The sequence below is a fragment of the Xenopus laevis genome, chromosome 7L (assembly GCF_017654675.1).
Source record: "Xenopus laevis strain J_2021 chromosome 7L, Xenopus_laevis_v10.1, whole genome shotgun sequence".
Lineage (NCBI taxonomy): Eukaryota > Metazoa > Chordata > Amphibia > Anura > Pipidae > Xenopus > Xenopus laevis.
Window position 1 is genome coordinate 96816122 of NC_054383.1, and position 18524 is coordinate 96834645.

Consider the following 18524-nt stretch of genomic DNA (forward strand, 5'->3'; position numbering starts at 1 on the left):
TTAATATAATGGTATTTTATATATTAGGCCCAGCTCAGGCCTAATTATACACAGACACCCTTGTCCCTGATGTCCTGGTAAATCCCAGCCCTTTTTGGTCCCTTAATTAGAGACTGTATTTCCAAAGAGGTATGATATTATAATAATACAATATATAGCTTAAAAGGTTAATTTATCAAATCTTGAACTAGGGAATCCTGAAAATTCGAAGCAGTTTAATATTTTCTCCATAAAGTTTTCGGTTTGTCTAAAAAGTTTATAAAGCAGAAAAAAAACCCTCTCCGCAACCCCATCCAACTTCCCCCCACATATACATTTTTCTCACAATTGCAGAAATGATGCAGTAGGGCTGAGGAGCACCTTCTCACAACTCTTTCCCCCTCCTCCAATATCTCATCCTACAAAAGTATAGGAGTAAAATGTATTCACAGAACTAACAATTAGAAGGATTAACCAAATAGGTTTTTGTGTAGCAGAGTATTAAATGGAAGGCCGTCCCAATGTCCCAGTAATGTCTGTTCCTTAAGGGTAAGGGCACACGCTCAGATTCGGGGAGGTTTGACGCCCGGCGACAAATCTGCTCTTCCCGTTGGCTAGAATGTAAATCGCCGGTGGGATGGCACTGGGAGTGCTTTGTTTTCCGAAGTCACCCGAAGTTTCCTCGTGCCCTGACCCTTGGCAAATTATTGCCAATAGATTAGCCACAATAATGCAAGCTATAACCCTATATTTATTCTGTAGAATGCTTTACCATACCAGAGTAAACAGCTCTAGATGTGCTATCTGGTTATTTAAGATAGCAGCTGCCATATTAGCTTGGTGTGACATCACTTCCTGCTTGAGTCTCTCCCTGCTCAGATTACATCAGGGAGGGTGGAGCAAACTGAGCATGCTCAAGCCCTAGCCCTGGAGGTTTAAGCTGAAAAGAGAACGTCTGATACAGAAGCCCATGTGTACACATTAGAAAGAAAGAAATGTGGTGTTTCTTTTGATAGAGGCCTCAGAGCAGCATTACTTTGAGGGTTTACTGGTGTATTGATATAGACCTTGCTTAATTAAGCTTACTTAATTTTAGCCTTTCCTTCTCCTTTAACATAGAATTGCAACCATCGAAGAAAACTCTGCTGATATTTTCTTAAAATGTATTCGTTTATAGATTTATTTCATGACTGGTATACTCTGACACTGAACACTGGATACATAGAAACTGAATGTATTTAACTCTTACTATAAAACTCTTTACTTGTTCTCCCCACAGGTAGTAAAAGCAGTGGCTCCAGCCGTAGCAATCGAGAAGGGAAAAGGTCTTCTGGCCGAGAGAAGGAGCGCAGGTCCACAGGCAGTGGCAGTGGGTCAGACCGCGCACCTCGCAGTGGAGGCAGCAAAAACGAGAGGCCCCTGAGTCAGCACAGTCACCACAGTCACAGCTCAGTGTCACGGAGTCAACGCAGTCACCGCAGCAACAGCCACCACTCCCACGGTCCACCTGGTCTTCCCCCTCTTTTCAGCCTGCCAAAGATCGGGAGCAAGGTGTACGGTACTAGTGGACCGCCAGGTGGGCCTCCAGTTCGAGAGCTTGCCAATGTCCCCCCAGAACTGACCGGAAGCAGGCAGTCCTTCCAGAAGGCCATGGGGAACCCTTGTGAATTCTTTGTTGACATCATGTGACAGCCAAAGTGCCTTCTGAGTCACTCACTGGACTCTCATAAAATGATTGGGATACCCCAGTACAGAAAGGATCACGACTGCCACGCCCAAAGGCTATGTCATTGAGAATGCAGAGTTTGCTAGGACCAGATGTCCAGTATTATTAACCGCAAAACCACTAGTATTAAGTCTCAGAATAGAATACGAAAGGCCAGATCCACTGCTAACATGAAACGTATATATGGGTCTATGTACAAAAGAAAATAATGTCGCTATTTGTTGTTTTCAGAGATCTATGTTCCAGAATGGTTTATACGAAAAGCACAGAAACACAGATCTCTTCTCCCTAAAACCTGCCATTATTTCTGTCAAGGCCAAGTTTTAAATCCTTTTTAGACCGTTTTGTGATGATTAACTTCTCTGTCACATTCTCTGTGGCAGCCCCTACTCCCCCTGTTAATGGGTTAAGCACTTAATGGGATACTGTAATTGGACATTTTTTTTAAATACATCAGTTAACAGTGCTGTTCCAGCAGAAGTCTGCACATTATGGGGAAACTTTTACTAAGCGGCCTAAATTCGCCAGCGATAGCTTCGCAGGGAAATTTTGCTCAGACAACGATAATCCACTAACATGCGAAGTTGCCTCCAGGACGCCAAACTCTGGCGAAGTTGCGCTAGCGTTAATTTGGCAACCATGAGCAAAGTTGCGCCAGCGTTGGCTAATTTGCATGCAGCGGGAAGTTAAAGTTGAATGGACGTATATGTTGCAGCAAATACATTACATTACACAAACCCAGGGAACCTTAATAAAAGAAAATAAAGTTGTTATATTGCCCTACACATGAGCCCAGTGTATAGTTTATGTGCCATACGTTAGGAAATGTAGGGGGGAAGCAGGTTATTTACGCTCTTTTGCAGCCTATCGCCCTGAAAAAAGGAAAAGACGCCAGCGTTTTTTTGGGGCTTAGAAATTTTAAGGAAGTCCTATCTACTCCATTTCACTTCGCCTGGTCTGAGCTGGCGAAGGCAAGTCTGGCGCAAGAGGTAACGTTCAGTAAAATCCGCATCTTAGTGAATTTGTGCACGTCCCTTTGCCAGAGCGCAACTTCACCTGGCGATTGAGTGCGAATGAGCGGCAGTCCTTTTCGCTAGCGAAGTTACGCCTGTGCGCCTGTGCCCGAAATGACGTCACGCTGTTGAATTTTTGCCAGCATTAGTAACTTCGCCCTTTAGTAAATTTGCCCCTAAATCCGTTGCTCAAAAGAGCAAGCAGATTTTTTTATATTTAATTTTTAAATCTGACATGGGCTTAGACATATTGTCAGTTTCCCAGCTGCCCGCAGTCATGTGACTTGTGCTCTGATAAACTTCAGTCACTTATTCTGCTGTCCTGCAAGTTGAGTGATATCACCCCACTCCCTTTCCCCCCAGGGCTTGGCCAGCACTTCACATCTGCTCACAGACCACCGATTGTTTGCTACTCATCCTGCCAACTGACAAATGAATTGTACAGCTAATCTGTGTATAAATATTGTGTTTTAATTTAATGGTTTTTTTTTTTGAATATGTATATATTTCTGTAAATACCAAAAACAGAGGCCATCGTTTCTAGTCCCCTTCATTCTGTCCCAGCAGCCTAGATCCTTGCTGCAACTAGACGTTTACAACAACAGAGTAATCATAAAGTGTAAAGGTTGCTGCCAAGTTCACTAGGGAGCAGCATGTGTGGACTTTGAAAAGCAGGAGGAACGGGCCACAGTAATTGGCCTTAATCGGTGTTGTTATTTCTGACAGCAGTACTGGCAGTGGGTGACCAATGTGATACACTACTGAGTGAGGCCTCCTAATGAGAAAATGCACAAAATAAAAGTATTGGAAAATGTTAACATTGTGTTATATATTATTTTTCAAAGCAAAAGCACACACTTTAATCCTTTAAGTGCCATGGATCACAAGGAGCAGGCCAGTGTCAGAGATTCCCAATGATGCAGGGGTTGTACAGAGGAAGCAGACCCTGCGGCTGCTGGTGGGCCCAGGAGTTATAGGGGGCCCTGTGAAACCCCAATAATGAGCCATTTTAATATGTATTGGTAAAACAGGACAACCTATGCATATTTGGAGAGCCCTAAAATGAATTTGTTGTAGAGCCCAATAACATCTAATTACAGCACTGCATGGATGCACTGTATGCCTAACTGGATTTTAATTGGCTAAACACAGAACTCAAAGGGTTATAGCAGTGCTGACCAACGTTTGTGCACACTTTTCAAACTGAAATCATATACTTGCCCTTAAGGGTACCTGCACTGTGGTTTGGTGGCAGCACAGCCCTCCTTTCCATTATAATAACGGTAATTATTTCCTGTACTTTGCATGAAAACGACGACTGATGAATCAAGCGTTGATATAGGAATACAAGCAAAGTATGACGCCAGTTTATTGAATACCCAGAACATACAGAGTTCAAGGATATGAGATTGTGTCTCATCTTATCTAATAATATAGCTGACCTTGCAGCATTCAAACTCTCCTTTTACCCTAGGACAGTGATGTCAGTTTGAACCCAAAAAAACAGATATATGGTGTCCAGATGTATGTTGCCTTCAGCTTGCCGAGAGATGTTCACCTTTGCATCAACTTTAAGTATTATGTAGAGAGTGATATTCTGAGACAATTTGCATTTGGTTTTCATTTTTTATTATTCGTGGTTTTTGAGTTGTTTAGCTTTTTATTAAGCAGCTCTGCAATTTGCAATTCCAGCAATCTGGTTTCTGAGATCCAAATTACCCTAGCAACAAGGCCTGGACTGGCAATCTGTGGGTTCTGGCAAATGCCAGAGGGGCTGCTATAAGGTGCCATAGAAAGTCAGTATTTAGTGTGCTGGTGGGGGCTGATTGGGCCTCTGTGTACCTGAAATTCCAGGGCCTATTTTAATTCTAAGTCCGGACCTGCTAGCAACCATACATTAAATAGATAAAGAGACTGGGATATGAATAGGAGGAGAAGGTCTGAATAAAAAGATGAATAATAAAAAGTAGCAATAGCAATCCATTTGTAGCCTTACAGAGCCATTGTTTTTTTAGATGGGGTCATTTGAAAACTGGAAAGAGTCAGAAGAAGACAGGAACCTATTTAAAAAATATGAAGGCCAGTCGAAAAGTTGCTTAGAATTGGCCATTCTACGAAAAGTGAACCAACCCTTTAAATGGTATGCAGTACCCAAACAATTTGGTATAGAGGAAATTTGTCACATTTCACAGAAGGTTTTACACAGCACCAGAGATGCCAACTAAGTATTTATATATTTTGGGTGCATCTTTGCCACACCCTGTTCCACCCCAATCACACGCTTGGCTCTGCCCAATGCTGCCTGAGTCTGAAAGTGATTCAATGTATTGGGGGTTGAAAATAATTCAAGTTGATTTTCAATGGCAGGGTTTAAATTCCATGTGGATACAAATTGCACAGAACAGAGAATGGGATGTGTGGGAATGAGTGAGGTGGGGCAAACTGTGACAAGGTGACATGTTTGCAGAACTGCCTTAAAGTAGATCAACTGTAAAGTAAAAAACGCTACCCTCCCACCATACATAAACCCCCCTCCCCCCCCCAGCCTAGCTGCTACCCCGGGCAAATGCCCCTAACCTTTTACTTACCCCTCGGTCCAGATTCTGTCCAGCGGAGTTCACAGCAGTCATCTTACAGCTCTTCGGAATGAGAGCGTCGATTTGGCAATTTCCGTGACTTTCGGCGCATATACAGTTGTCGCAGTGTCATAGTTTCCCTTGATGCAGAGATGTACAGAGGAAGCAGACCCTGCAGCTGCAGGGGGCCCAGGAGTTATAGGGGGCCCTGTGAAACCCTAATAATGAGCCATTTTAATATGTATTGGCAAAACAGGACAACCTATGCATATTTGAGGGGCCCTAAAATTAATTTGCTGTGGGGCCCAATAACATCTAGTTACGGCACTGCATTGATGCACTGTAAAGCTCTGTACTGCACTGTAATTACAGAAAATTGCTCCAATTGCGCATGTGCCGATATTAAGGATGCACCGAATCCAGGATTTGGCCTTTTTCAGCCATATGCAAATTAGGGCTGGAAAGGGAAATTGTGTGACTTTTTTTAAAAACAGGTACTAAAAAATGTTTTCCCCTTCCCACCCCTAATTTGGATATTTAAATTAGGATTCGGCCAAATCTTTCACTAAGGATTCGAGGGTTCGGCCGAATCCAAAATAGTGGATTCAGCGCATCCCTAGCCGATATGCCACTTACTTCCCGAAGATTATGGAAGAAAAGAAGATGGCTGCCGTGAACAGAATCTGCAGTTAGGGGTAATTTATGAGTTAAGGGCATTTGCCCGGGGTAGCAGCTAGACTGGAGGGGAGTCTATTTAGGGTAGGGGTTTTTACTTTACGGTTTAATTCTACTTTAAGTCACTACAGAAGTTTGAATACTTCCAATCTCATCTGACAAAGTATTTCATCTTCCGATAATGGTGTAGCACAGGGCTGTCCAACTGGCGACCGCCCTTTATGTGGCCCTCCAGTCTGACGGCTGTGTCTGCTTACCATTTGTAAACTTTAAAAGGTATCACTACAGAGATTAACTGGCCCCCCCATTGTTCAGAGATCCAATTCAGACTAATCCCCTGCATTGTTTATATCCTAAAGGCCTGTACTATTCACACCTGAGATCCAGACTGAAACTGCCCACATTGTTCACCTGTTCACATGTTCTACAAAATCACTGTATGTAGTACATATTAGACTGGTCCTGATTCCTGTCTCCTGCTCTGTTCTGACTTCCCTATGCTCCCTGTGTGTGTCATACTCTGCCTGACCTATGATCCCTATGGAACATAAGCCTGGTATTTGTTCTAGGGGTTTGTTAGCATTTGGAAATTATTGTTAGTGGCCCCTAAGGGGTTTACTCATATGCTGGGGTAGTGTATTATACACAGGGGAGGAGGAGGCATATGGATTTAAGGGTATGTCTTCATATGACTTTTTTCACATATGAGTGGCATCCCTGCCAGTGCTGGGCCAAGGTAGTTTGGCACCCTGCTTCGATCAGTGCCCCCTGTCCTGCATTACCATTTCCCTCCTTATCACAATGGTTTTTAAATAAAGAAAGCAAGAAAACGTACAACACTTTTTTCATTTATATTACTGCCCCTGTACCTGTACTAGCAAGCCCAGCAGCCATCCATAATACGGTCTCCCCTGTACTTGTGCCAGTAGCCATCCATCATACTGCCCCCCATACCTGTACCAGCAAGCTCAGTAGCCATCATATTGCCCCCAATCTTTACCTGTGCCGCCAGCAGCCATAAATAAATCTGATTACATCATATTGCCCCAAGTATTTATGTACCTGTGCCAGTGCCCAGCAGCAACAGCAAATATATGGGCCCCAAATCTGTACCTGGCTGTGCCAGCAGGAAGCTTCACACTTAACAGTAATAGAAAGAATGTCTTGAGTTCAGTGCAACTGTGCAAGGCTGAGAGCAGCGAGAGTCACACCAAGCAGCCCCCCAGCTCTCTGTCATCCAATCGATCAGTGACATCATTGATGCGTATACGCACGTTGCACTGCACTGCACAGAAGGAGCTAATACTTGCTGGCAAGAGGGAGAAAGTGAAGGAGGGGGAGTCCACCCGACTGAGTGACCATGATTATGGAAATAAATTATTAAATAAACACTTAAATAAAATTTTAAAAAAAAACCCATTAAAAGTGCCCCTCAATGATGGTGTCCTAGACAGCCGCCTACCCCTAGTTCCGGCCCTGATCCCTGCAGTGAGCACCAACCATTTGGTTTTTTGGTGTGCTATTAATGTGGATATGGTTTTGCAGTAACATGGGTGTGGTTTAAAGTGGGTGTGGTCTAAAAACAGGGAGTGGCTAACACTGGCTTCCATTATTGGCACTCCACCATAAAGATTAGAAAAAATTCGGGCCCTCTGTACCATATGAATTGGACAGCACTGGTGTAGCAGATACACTAATCTTGTCCAGTGGTGTCGGCTGCCCATGAATGTCCTGTTTACACTAAATGGAACGGGTAGACTGTACTACACAGGCATCAAAAAAGTAACAAATCACAACATTTTAAACACCTTTATTTAGGGCAGAATGACGTACTGTATCTACCAGGAACATGCTTGATAAAGGGGGTAACCCCGAAACGTCGCACGTCTGCACAAGAAATAAAAGCAAGGGGGAACCCTGCATTTCACTTGCCTTGAGTGCCAGAGTTTCTTTCGTTCAAGTACTGTATCTACCCCCAGATCAGATTACACCATACACAGGACTACGCCAGAAATAAACACAGATTCAAGTAATAGAATTCCTTTTATAAAGGAATTTCATCGAACTTTAGCTAAACTGAGCTCAGTACAATGTGTTGCCCCTCTGTGGCTCAGCAGGTTAATGGAAACACAAACAAAAAACCCAGCAAAGTATATTTATATTTTATGTAGCGTTACTGAAAATAACAAATAGGAATAAAACAGTGGCTTCCCAATTCCCTTAAAGGGGCTGTTCAGATAGTTCACCAGAAATAAAGACTTTTCCCAATTACTTTCTATTTTCTTTTTGTGCCTGTTTTTCTAATATTTAAGTGTAAAGTTTAATTTTTCACCTCCTAAAGCAGCTGGGGGGGGTTGCCAACTCTTTAACTGTTTTAAATTAATACATTTAGTTGATACCTTTCTTATCTTTCTCCCTGCTGAGCAGAATCCTGGAGTTTAATTACAGGCAGCTAATGTTCCACAGATACTGCTGAGAAATGTATCAACTAAATGTAGCAAATTGTCACAGAATTCTTCTGGATCACTGAGGTGCCAGACTGAAACACCAGAGACAGGAACATTAACAGGGAACACCAGGTTCCTAACCAAAATGTAATAAAGAGGCCCACATAACACATAAATCTCTAATATATCCATCACAGTTACCGGTTTCTTCAAAAAGTATGAATAAATGCAATTTTCTGTGCTGCAATTCAGCTGTTTAACAGTTCTTCTCTTTCTGCATCATTTGAATCCTGGCAGGGAAGGAGGGACTAAACACTGATGTTACAAATTGTAACAACTTCTCCACAGCTTACAGACAGCATGCAGGAACTACATAACCCACAATGCATTGTACTGTGCTGTTCTGCTCCTTATTGAATTCACGTGTGCAGGGAATTGTGGGGTTTGGAGGATGCAGGCTAAGGACAGATGGCTGTTGATACAAAGTAACAGTAGTCAGCAAGCTCAGCAAAGTAGTCAGACAGATCAGCAGGAGAGCAGGGGGCTAGGCTTAGGGAACTGTTCCAAACGATTAAAAATCATGAAAAGTCTGCATGTATATTGCAAAGTTACTTGATATTATGTTTACTTTTGAAAAAGCTCAAGTTATGTTTTTGTGGAGTTCCCTTTTAAACTTTAATTATGGGAAAACAGTAAAAAATAAAAGATGGAAAGCAACTGAACTGAAAAAAGTGTTTGGAAGGTAAACTACCCCTTTAACAACCTATGGATCCTTTTAAAAAGAACCCCCTGTACAGAACATATGGAACATTTATAGTTTAGCTTTCTGTACAACCCTGTAAATCAGTGATCCCCAACCAGTGGCTCACAAGCAACACGTTGCTCACCAACCCCTTGGATGTTGCTCTCAGTGGCCTCAAAGCAGGTGCTTATTTTTTAATTTCAGGCTTGGATGCAATTTTTAATTGCATACAAACTAGGTTTTACAAACTAGCATACAAACTAGCTATTACCAAGAAGAGCCTTCTGTAGGCTGCTAGTCCACACAGGGTTACCAAATAGTCAATCATGGCCCTTATTCGGCACCCCAGGGACTTTTTCCATGCCTGTATTGCTCCCCAACTCTTTTTACATTTGAATGTGGCTCATGGGTAAAAAAAGGTTGGGGGCTCCTGCTGTAAATAAAACACAAACAACTATGTCAGTATGTTTTGTAGCACAAATAAAGATGGAGAATACTTAAGTTAATGATCTGGCACAATTAGCCACACCCTCTTCTCTAGAATGGACATAAACAATATGCTGTGAATGTGACTTCCATCTATTGTGCTCTCTGTGCCATGTCTTTATTATGCCATGTAGTGCACTTTATATATATAAATTAGCAAGCGATCTATAAAGCCAAGTAAATAAGCGGCACTGTTTCACTTCATTAATACCATTTTAGGTGTCATTTTAGGGTCCAGCGATGTCCCCAGTACAGTCCATTGTGCGACAACAACACTGCAATGGTCTGCCGGAGAATAACTGGTCCTGCACAACTGCCACTTTAGGTTTCTGGCATGGAGGCCAGGTGAAAGCTGGAGTCCTGATTCAGGTTAATGCCACTGGTGTACACAATAAGAAACTTTCTAAATACAATCAATTTATCTTCACTATGCTGAAAATGTTTGTGATAGTTCCCCTTTAAAAACAAAAGCCCAACTTGTGTTAAATGGCTGCCTTTTTACACAGCATATACATCAAATATTCTTCCCCACCTGAATTTATGTCAGGTGTAAAGTGGTATAAAATAATGGCATAGTTTTTGGTTAGGCTAGGTTACAAGAAACAGTTTTAAATAAATGCCCCTAATTAGCAGTGAATTACTTCCAGGTGATGCTTCACATGTAAGGACAACAAGGCAAAATTACACCATCCATTTTACACCAACTTCTACACTATGTTTTGCCAAAAAAAATCTAAATATGTAAATGTAAACCTACTATGAACTCAGGCACCAGACAATATGACGTTCATGAGATCACACCAACCAATATCAGTTAAAGGAACAGTAATATTTTGAAAGTGTTTTAAATGAATACAAATATAATACCAAAAGCCATGAATATCTTGTAAATTATATCCTTATAAACGGTGACTAGTGATGTCATTTCTGTCACATGACTCACTAAAACTTCTGAATTATAATAAATAAAGTAACCCCTGTTGCAAAATATGAGGATATTAGAAGTTACCGCAGGTTTCCATGACCTGTATAAAAACACTCGTTCTTCGGCCTCGTGTTTTTATATGGTCATGTGGTATATGGTAAAGGTCCTTGATAACTTATAATATCCTTATATCTTACAAGAGGGGGTACTTTATTCACTATATAATGTAGTTTTGACCTGCACTGGTAAAACTGCTGTGTTTGCTTCAGAAACACTACTTTTGTTTATATAAATAAGCTGCTGTGTAGCAATGGGGGGCAGCCATTCAAAGGAGAAAATTCCCGCCAATGCTGCATAGCAGCTTGTTTATATGAACTATAGTAGTGTTTCTGAAGCAAACAAATCAGTTTTACCAGTGCAGGGCAACACTAGATGCTCTTTTCATTACTTTACAACACTTTCATTTGTTGGTGTTACTGTTAAGCAATGCACTAAGCTCTGAATTTAGACTACTTGAGCTACTGTATTTAGACACTTACAGGCTGCTATCATTTGATTCTACAGCTTCTCCCATGTCATACACAGAGGCCCCTATTTAATTTGCTGTGTGGTTTTACTGCACGTTAGATGCACAGTTATTGCATAAAAAGACTTCACTGATATTGCATCTGCAAGCATATTCTCACATAATTATTCTGCCACTACTTCGGCACTTATCCATGTTAGTCAATGGTAATAACAGGCTTGTGTGGAAGAACCAGTAAATGGTGTTTGCAACATGGGTGCAGCCAGAATGATGAACGCAAATTCATGATTGCAATGTGTTCCTGAACTGCACAATTTTGATCAATATTACTATGCAACCTCCTACATAATTAGAGGCACACCTATCAAGGGTCCAATTTTGAATTCATAAACTCCCATAAATTGGAAATTCTACTAGTCGAAATGTATTAATAAAATCGAATTGTTGCAACTCTGTCGAATTGAAACAAATTGAAACAACCCGAAAAATCAAATTCGATTCGATCAAACTCAATTCGAGTTTTTTCTCCAAAAAAAAAAAACTGCAAACATCTCCAAATTGATCCCTGGACCCCTCCTATTGACAAACAGTAATTTGGCAGGTTTTAGGAGGCGAATAGTCAAATTAGAATTCCTGAAGGGAATTAGAATTTTTTTAAAAACTTGAGTCGAATTTGACAGTTTTAACAATAAAAAAAAAAATTTGAAAATTTGAATATTAAATTCTACCCTTAATAAATCTGCCCCTTAATGAACACATTACAAATTGATGCCCATACCACATTTTGGTGTGCAGAAAAGTGTATTGTTATAAATATTTACAATGATGTTTGAATGCCTGAGTATATATAACGGATTTGGTAATGGCTTCTAGTAGAACAGGTATTGTATGTCACAAAGTAACAGTTCTGGAAATATGCAGCATGGTTTGCATCTGATATTCCTTCTATTCATTGGTTACAGTGTAGAGAACACAGGATATATTTTTATTAAATAAAACATCTTGGACTGAACCCTTCAGTTAGGGTAACTCAAGCAGATTATGCTGGGAGTATACTTCTTGTGTAAAGTCATATACTTTTGTGACATATGGCATGGACTCTCCGAGCATAGCCACAACCTCTTCTGTTGTGCCCACATTCATTATTTCAAAAAATGTATTGCGATAGGGAAGGGCAATGAATGAGACAGTTGCGGCTTTGCGGACAATCCAAGGGTGGAAGTTGGCTAGAGAATCATTGTATGCCTCTGTACATAGGGTTGATGTTTTACTATCCTCGTTGCTCACTCTTAACTTCTCCAAAAAGAGCTGCAGCCAGCGCAGGGCACGATGTAAGCGCAATAGAGTACGGCACCCTGAGTCTGTGTGATCAGAGCGCTTTGTCAGATCCACCAAGTCAGAACTTAGCTCGTATTCAACCATGGACTGTAGAGTCCGATATCTCTCTCCATTTGGGCCCGCCAAATAGCTTTCCATTATCTGAATTTTACTTACAGCATCCTTAGAGACAAAGGAGAAGATGGTTCCCAAGGAGCTCATAAATCTGAAATAAAGACATGCACAAGGTCAGTGGTGTTTAATCTGTGCCCCATTGTGATTTATAGCGGTCAAACTAGAACTTGCAACAATTAAAAACATCAGAATGATACTAGCAGCTACAGTTCGACAACAGGCACCAGACTGTGCAGGTAATAAAAGATTAGTCTGCTATGGGCAAAATGTGCCAAATGTACCCATTGTGCTTTGGCTTCCAGACCATTGCTGCACAATTATTCCATGTGATATTGTTCTAAACGTTTTCTACCAGAATAACATTATTTATGCATGGACATGCACTTTGTTTAAATGAAGGATAACATGTACAGTAGTGAATTGATAGCACTTTGGTACTCTCTCACATTTAATATGAGAAGAAGGAGTGCAGGGTGCAAATATATAAATCAAACTCACCTCACAAGTCCTTTCCAACCATTCACGTAATGTTCCAAAATAACATCTTTGTCATCATCTATTAAGCAAGCCTTGAAGCTCACCAAGACCTCCTTGAGAGAGAACTTCTCCTCTGTGCTGGACATGTTAAAATTAGCCAACAGATCTCCTTTCTCTTTCAGCTTATTCTGCTTGGGGCAAAATTACACTATTATTAGTATTATGCCAAGACAGAACCCCCCCCCCCCACAGTGGAATGCAGAATGAGTATTTATGGAGCACAGTCCTGCCCCCCACACTGGAAAGATAGGCTCACCTGCTAATACTGGTAATGCTTGTATTCCAGCAGCAGCAGAGAATATGTGCACATAACATTACAGCACAAAGACACAACGCTAAGTACAGACACATCCTGATGCATCCGGGATATGAATTTGCCTTTGGCTGTGGCTTTGCAATCGGAGCCTTTCAGACATATCATCAGATGTTTATGTGTATACTCTGCACATACAAAGCAGCATACACAATAATCTAGCATGGCAGGTCTGCTTCCTTTTCATCAAAACCAAACGCATGCTTGGCCTTTTCATTTACTTGCAAAGTGACATCCATCGCAGTGCAGGTAATTAACTCACAAACAGAGCAAGTTGTGCAGTTGGGAGCAATTCTGGGTATCTGGAGTGGCCAAAAATAGAAACCAATGGGCAATGAGCAGAGCAGGGGAATGAGGGGCCCCTAGGCTGCAGCAGGCATGTGAAATCTACATGTCTACTGTGGCCTCTAATCCTGGGCCTCTCATATGCTGCCCCGACCAGGATCCTACAGGATGGCTCACACCTCTTCGTTCTCTATGCCTTCTCCGCAGACCAGCAGAATTTCCAGCCTGCAAGCCCCAGGTTAGTGTCACACACACTTTTTCCACGAATACACACTTTCATTTACACTTACACATTTTTGGGGAATTGGGGGGGGGGGGGTTCCACACATTCACAGCACTCACACATTCATGCAAGTGCACGCACACTTATACGCACTATTTTTTCTACTGTATCGTGTTTTTTTACCTGAAAAAACTTTTATTGCCATTGTGAATAGCATATTTGCTAACTGCACTGTGCAATACCTTTTGTATGTTAGCTCTGTGATTTTATCACAATTTCTGTGATTTTGGTGCATTTTTAGCCATTTTATTACATTTTCAGCTCTGCGTAGGTGTTTTTCTGATGGCTGATTACACAAAGCGGGAAGAAGAAAAAAAAAAGGCATTGGTTTTAGTGGTCTTTGTTACTTGTTTTTGCCCATGGAAATTTTATCTGCTATATATCCATTTGGGGTCTCTTTACTCCACATAGTTTAATAAAGCTATGCATATTGGGCATCAAAATGTTCAGTAGACCCCTGGTATGCATATTTTGGATTATTTATGTTGGTACCTTACACAATTCTGGGCATATAATGGGAAAAAGTGCAAGCTTTCATAAAAACTGCTAAAGTCAACATAGCTTTACAGTTTGGTAGTTTGCAGTAGAAAGATGTATTCACCCATTTTGGATTCATCAGAATGTGTACTTTCTGAAAATATGTGGTTTTCTAGGGTCTCCATATTGTTAGGTTCTTACGGCACATAATACATACACCGGCTGCTTATATTGCAGCAGCCACAGTATCAGGTGTGAAAATGCGTATACACTATTTTCATTTGGAGGGACTCTGTACACCACATAGTTTGATAAATCTATGCATATTTAAAATAAAAGTGTTCAGTAGACCCCTGGTGTGCTTATTTAGGATATTTTATGTTGGTACCTTAAAAAATCTTCGGTGTATAATGGGGTGAAGTGCAAGCTTTGAGACAATTTTCAGAAATCTCGTAAAAACTGCTATGTTTAGTATTGCCTTGCAGTTTGGTAGTTTGCTGTAGAAAGGCATATTTACTGATTTTGGATTCATCAGAATGCGTACTTTTGGAAAATATATGGTTTTCTTGCATTGACTTACTAATTTGCTGCTTTTACCCAACATAAATTGGGCAGGATATATTTTGGTAGTAGAAATATACGCTATGAAATGTGTATTCGCTAACTTAATTTTGGGGTCTCTGAGTGCCAGATATTTAGTAATCCTATGCACAATGGGCATTAACCTGTTCAGTGGACCCTTGGCATTCATATTCAGGATGTTTTTTCTTGGTACCTTATACTTTGTGGAGATGAAGTTTTGAGGTGATTTTTTAGAATTTTCATAAAAAACGACTACGTTCAGAAAAGCTTTGATGTTTGGTAATTAGGAGTAGAAAGACATGGCTACCCATTTTGGATTCGGCAGAATGTATACTTTTCAAAAGTATGTGGCTACCTGGGGTAAACCTGCTGTCCCAGGATTTTTGGCATTGGAATCTAAATTATACCATTTTCTACTGTAGTGCTTTGACAATTCGTTAATTTTCTGCTGGAGTTTTTGAACTATAGTTGTCCAAAATCTCCATAAAACTATACATTTCTAGTATTGGCACGTTCGAGAGACATGAGGCTTTCCAAATCAGTTACATTTTTGTACATAAAATGAAAACATTTTTCAGGTATACATCCCTATAATATGAAAAATTGCAATTTTTTAAAATGTTCTTTGGTATTTAGAGCTCTAAGTCTTGCTCCAGTAGTGGAAATACAAAAATATTCTGGCAGATTTACATAGTTCAAGTTCTCCTGAAAAACAAAATGTCAAATTTTCCTAGGTAAACTAAAAATCCCCGCAGGAAATGCCCCTAAAGTGAGAGAAAGCACAAAATGTTCAAATGTGCAAATGAAATGGGAAATTTTGTGCAAATGAAATGGGAAATTTTGCTGAAACTTAAATGATAAAGCTCTGTCATCTGACAAACAAAGGGTTCTGCCATTTATATTACATCTGCTGATAAAATTCATAGCAAAACTCCCTTTCTTATTAATTGCAGTACCATTACTATCAGCAGTGACTGTTCCCATAAGCCTGTTAAAGAACACTAGTAGGTATGGAATTGGTAGGTAATTGTTGTCAAATGGAAAAAACTATGAATGAAACATCTGTCGGAAATGACTGCCCATTGTTAAAATAAACCGTAAGGAAGTTATAGGTTATATTATAAAGTTGAATATGATATAGCAAGAGCAACAAGGGCAGTAACCTGTAAACCTATTCCACCCTCCTACATACACAACTGCCCAAAACAAAAACCCCAATATAACCCAATCATGTAGGTGATATATGTAGGCTGCATGGATAGAAGCTGTATGATTAAGATCAACTCAAGTTGTGAGCCACTGACACAGCAGAATAGTGATCAATCGAGCTGTAAATGAGCAGTTGAAAGGTTGCCACGTACACACAGAGATAGAAACAAACCTGGGCGTGCCCCTCCCTGACATTTAAAAGAAAACCAGTAGGCTGTGACATTCTCAATGTAAAAAGAAAATAAGAAAATGTTATTAGAATCATACTAGGGCTCATATACTTTGGGTAGATTTAAGTTCTAGAGTCACACATTTGTCACACTCTAAACACTTACACCTGTCCCTCTGTATCGTGTGCTGAGTCAGACATAACTACACAACACAGTGGAGGCAAGGAACACTGAGTTACATGCACTTTGCACTCCAAATTCTCTGTACATGTATGGGACCTGTTATCCAGAATGTGCAGGACCTGGGGTTTTCCAGATAAAAGATCTTTCTGTAATTTGGATGTCCTTACCTTAAGTATAGTTACAAATCATTGAAATATGAAATAAACCTAATAGGATTGTTTTGCCTCCAGTCTTAGTGATCAAGTACAAGGTACTGTTTTATTTATTACTGCCGAAAAAGGAAATCATTTTTTAAAATTTGAGTGATTTGATTATAATGGAGTCTTTGGGAGACAGCCTTCCCGAAATGTGGAGCTTTCTGGATAAAGGATCCCATACATGTATATGCTGTCTGAATAACTGGAACCACTGGAGGTGGACGGGTTCTTTTCACACAGCTGAATAGTATTGTGTGTGGCCATTGCCTTAATTATGAACTTTTAGTACATTACAATGTAAATAATGATCTCAGAGTGGGGAGGGGTGCCTTATGGCTTCAAGAGTTATTGTGGTCAGTGATCATGGCTGCCAGCAAGTAGATTTATTCTAAAGCTAAAATCAGGCCCGGACTGGCAATCTGTGGGTTCTGGCAAATGCCAGAGGGGCTGCTATAAGGTGCAATAGAAAATCAGTATTTAGTGGGTTGGTGGCGGCTGTTTGTGCCTCTGTGGGGGCTGTTGGGCCTCTGTGGGGGCTGTTGGGCCTCTGTGTACCTGAAATGCCAGGGCCTAGTTTAATTCTCAGTCCAGACCTGGCTAAAATGTTATTGTTATAAATGTATATTAACCATTGCTTCTATTCACACTCTCTCTCTCCCCAGGCCATATTTACAGCAGTGCAAGTATTTTGAGTAAAGGGAGACACAGTAGGAGCTGTACTTTCAAACAGCTGGACGGCTGCCCATTAGCCTCCTAAAGAGAGTTTCCCCTAAATCGGAATGGCAGTCCCATTTCTCATACAGGATTCCTCATTCACTTGGTGTCCTATGCCAGACAGGGTGTAAGTCAGAACAATTGACGTGGAGCCTGTTTCCAGGTAGTTTCGTACTTACCTTCTTTCTCCTTCCACCTGACAGTCCGGCCCCACCGTAAATCACCTCCTTCCCCGCACATCAGACTGCCAAGCCATTCCGCGCCACGCCTACCGCAGCTCGTTCACCAATGGCAAGGCTTTCGCTACCCTTGCTCTACACTGTGTGTAGAAGTCGGCTTCTTCCGGCACTAAGCCACGCCCCTGACGGACGCTCTCATTTTGTTTCAGTGAGGTATTGCAACGACAGCGGATTGGTTAGAATTCACCCCTGACCTAGTGACGCAATAAGCGTGGAGCGGCGTGGCGCATCCCAATGATATCGAATGATGTTGATGTGCAGGATCGGCAGGTATGTTTTGTTGTGGGACTGGGCACTGAATTCTTCTTTTTATATGCGGGGCAGGCACACAGGACTGGCACTTCCTCTGAGGCGTCTTTCACTTGTGTCAGCTCTTATCTGCTTGCAATGTGGTGCCCGTCTTTATTCTAAATTGCTTCAATATTAACAATTATTTCCAGAACTATAAAAAAAGATCTTTCGCCAGGTGTTTGACATTTTGTGACTTGTTCTATTCAGCGTCCCCTCTCATTTCTCCTCGGTCACTGAGTACACTTTATACACGTGTGCGCAAGAATGAGCTTTAGTTGTGTGCAGGTTCCCACAATAAGCACAACATTAGGTTACATTGCTCCTATTGCTGTTAATGTTAATCCAGTCTTGCAGTCCTTAAAGGAAAACGATACCCCCCGAATAATGTAGGTCTCTATAAAAAATATAATGCATAAAACAGCTCATGTGTAAAACCCTGCTTCATGTAAATAAACCATTTTCATAATAATATACTTGGCATGCCCACCCCACTGATC

The 18524-nt window shown here is 41.0% G+C and overlaps 3 protein-coding genes across 5 annotated transcripts in view; 2 read left to right on the plus strand and 1 right to left on the minus strand.

Annotated features, from left to right (window-relative positions):
• The window catches only part of dvl1.L (dishevelled segment polarity protein 1 L homeolog), an 89017-nt gene extending 86866 nt beyond the window's left edge, over positions 1 to 2151 (plus strand). For 2 of the 3 annotated variants that reach the window (XM_018226034.2, XM_018226035.2), the window contains exon 15: positions 1259 to 2151. In XM_018226034.2, coding sequence (XP_018081523.1) covers positions 1259 to 1668 — 410 coding nt within the window. In that variant the 3' untranslated portion in view covers positions 1669 to 2151. The remainder of the gene's footprint in view (positions 1 to 1258) is intronic. The other variant, XM_041569360.1, reaches the window with a different exon arrangement.
• A 9908-nt stretch (positions 2152 to 12059) lies between these two features.
• cptp.L (ceramide-1-phosphate transfer protein L homeolog) lies at positions 12060 to 17774 on the minus strand (the record flags this gene model as incomplete). Its single annotated transcript, NM_001096509.1, is given in 3 exon segments — positions 12060 to 12638; positions 13046 to 13215; positions 17677 to 17774. Coding segments are annotated over 2 exon segments (648 nt in total). The 3' UTR covers positions 12060 to 12115.
• Positions 17775 to 17866: 92 nt separating this feature from the next.
• Positions 17867 to 18524, plus strand: part of LOC108696560 (integrator complex subunit 11) — a 29077-nt gene continuing 28419 nt past the window's right edge. Inside the window, exon 1 of the mRNA XM_018226037.2 lies at positions 17867 to 18006. The gene's annotated coding sequence lies outside the window, so the exon portion shown is untranslated. The remainder of the gene's footprint in view (positions 18007 to 18524) is intronic.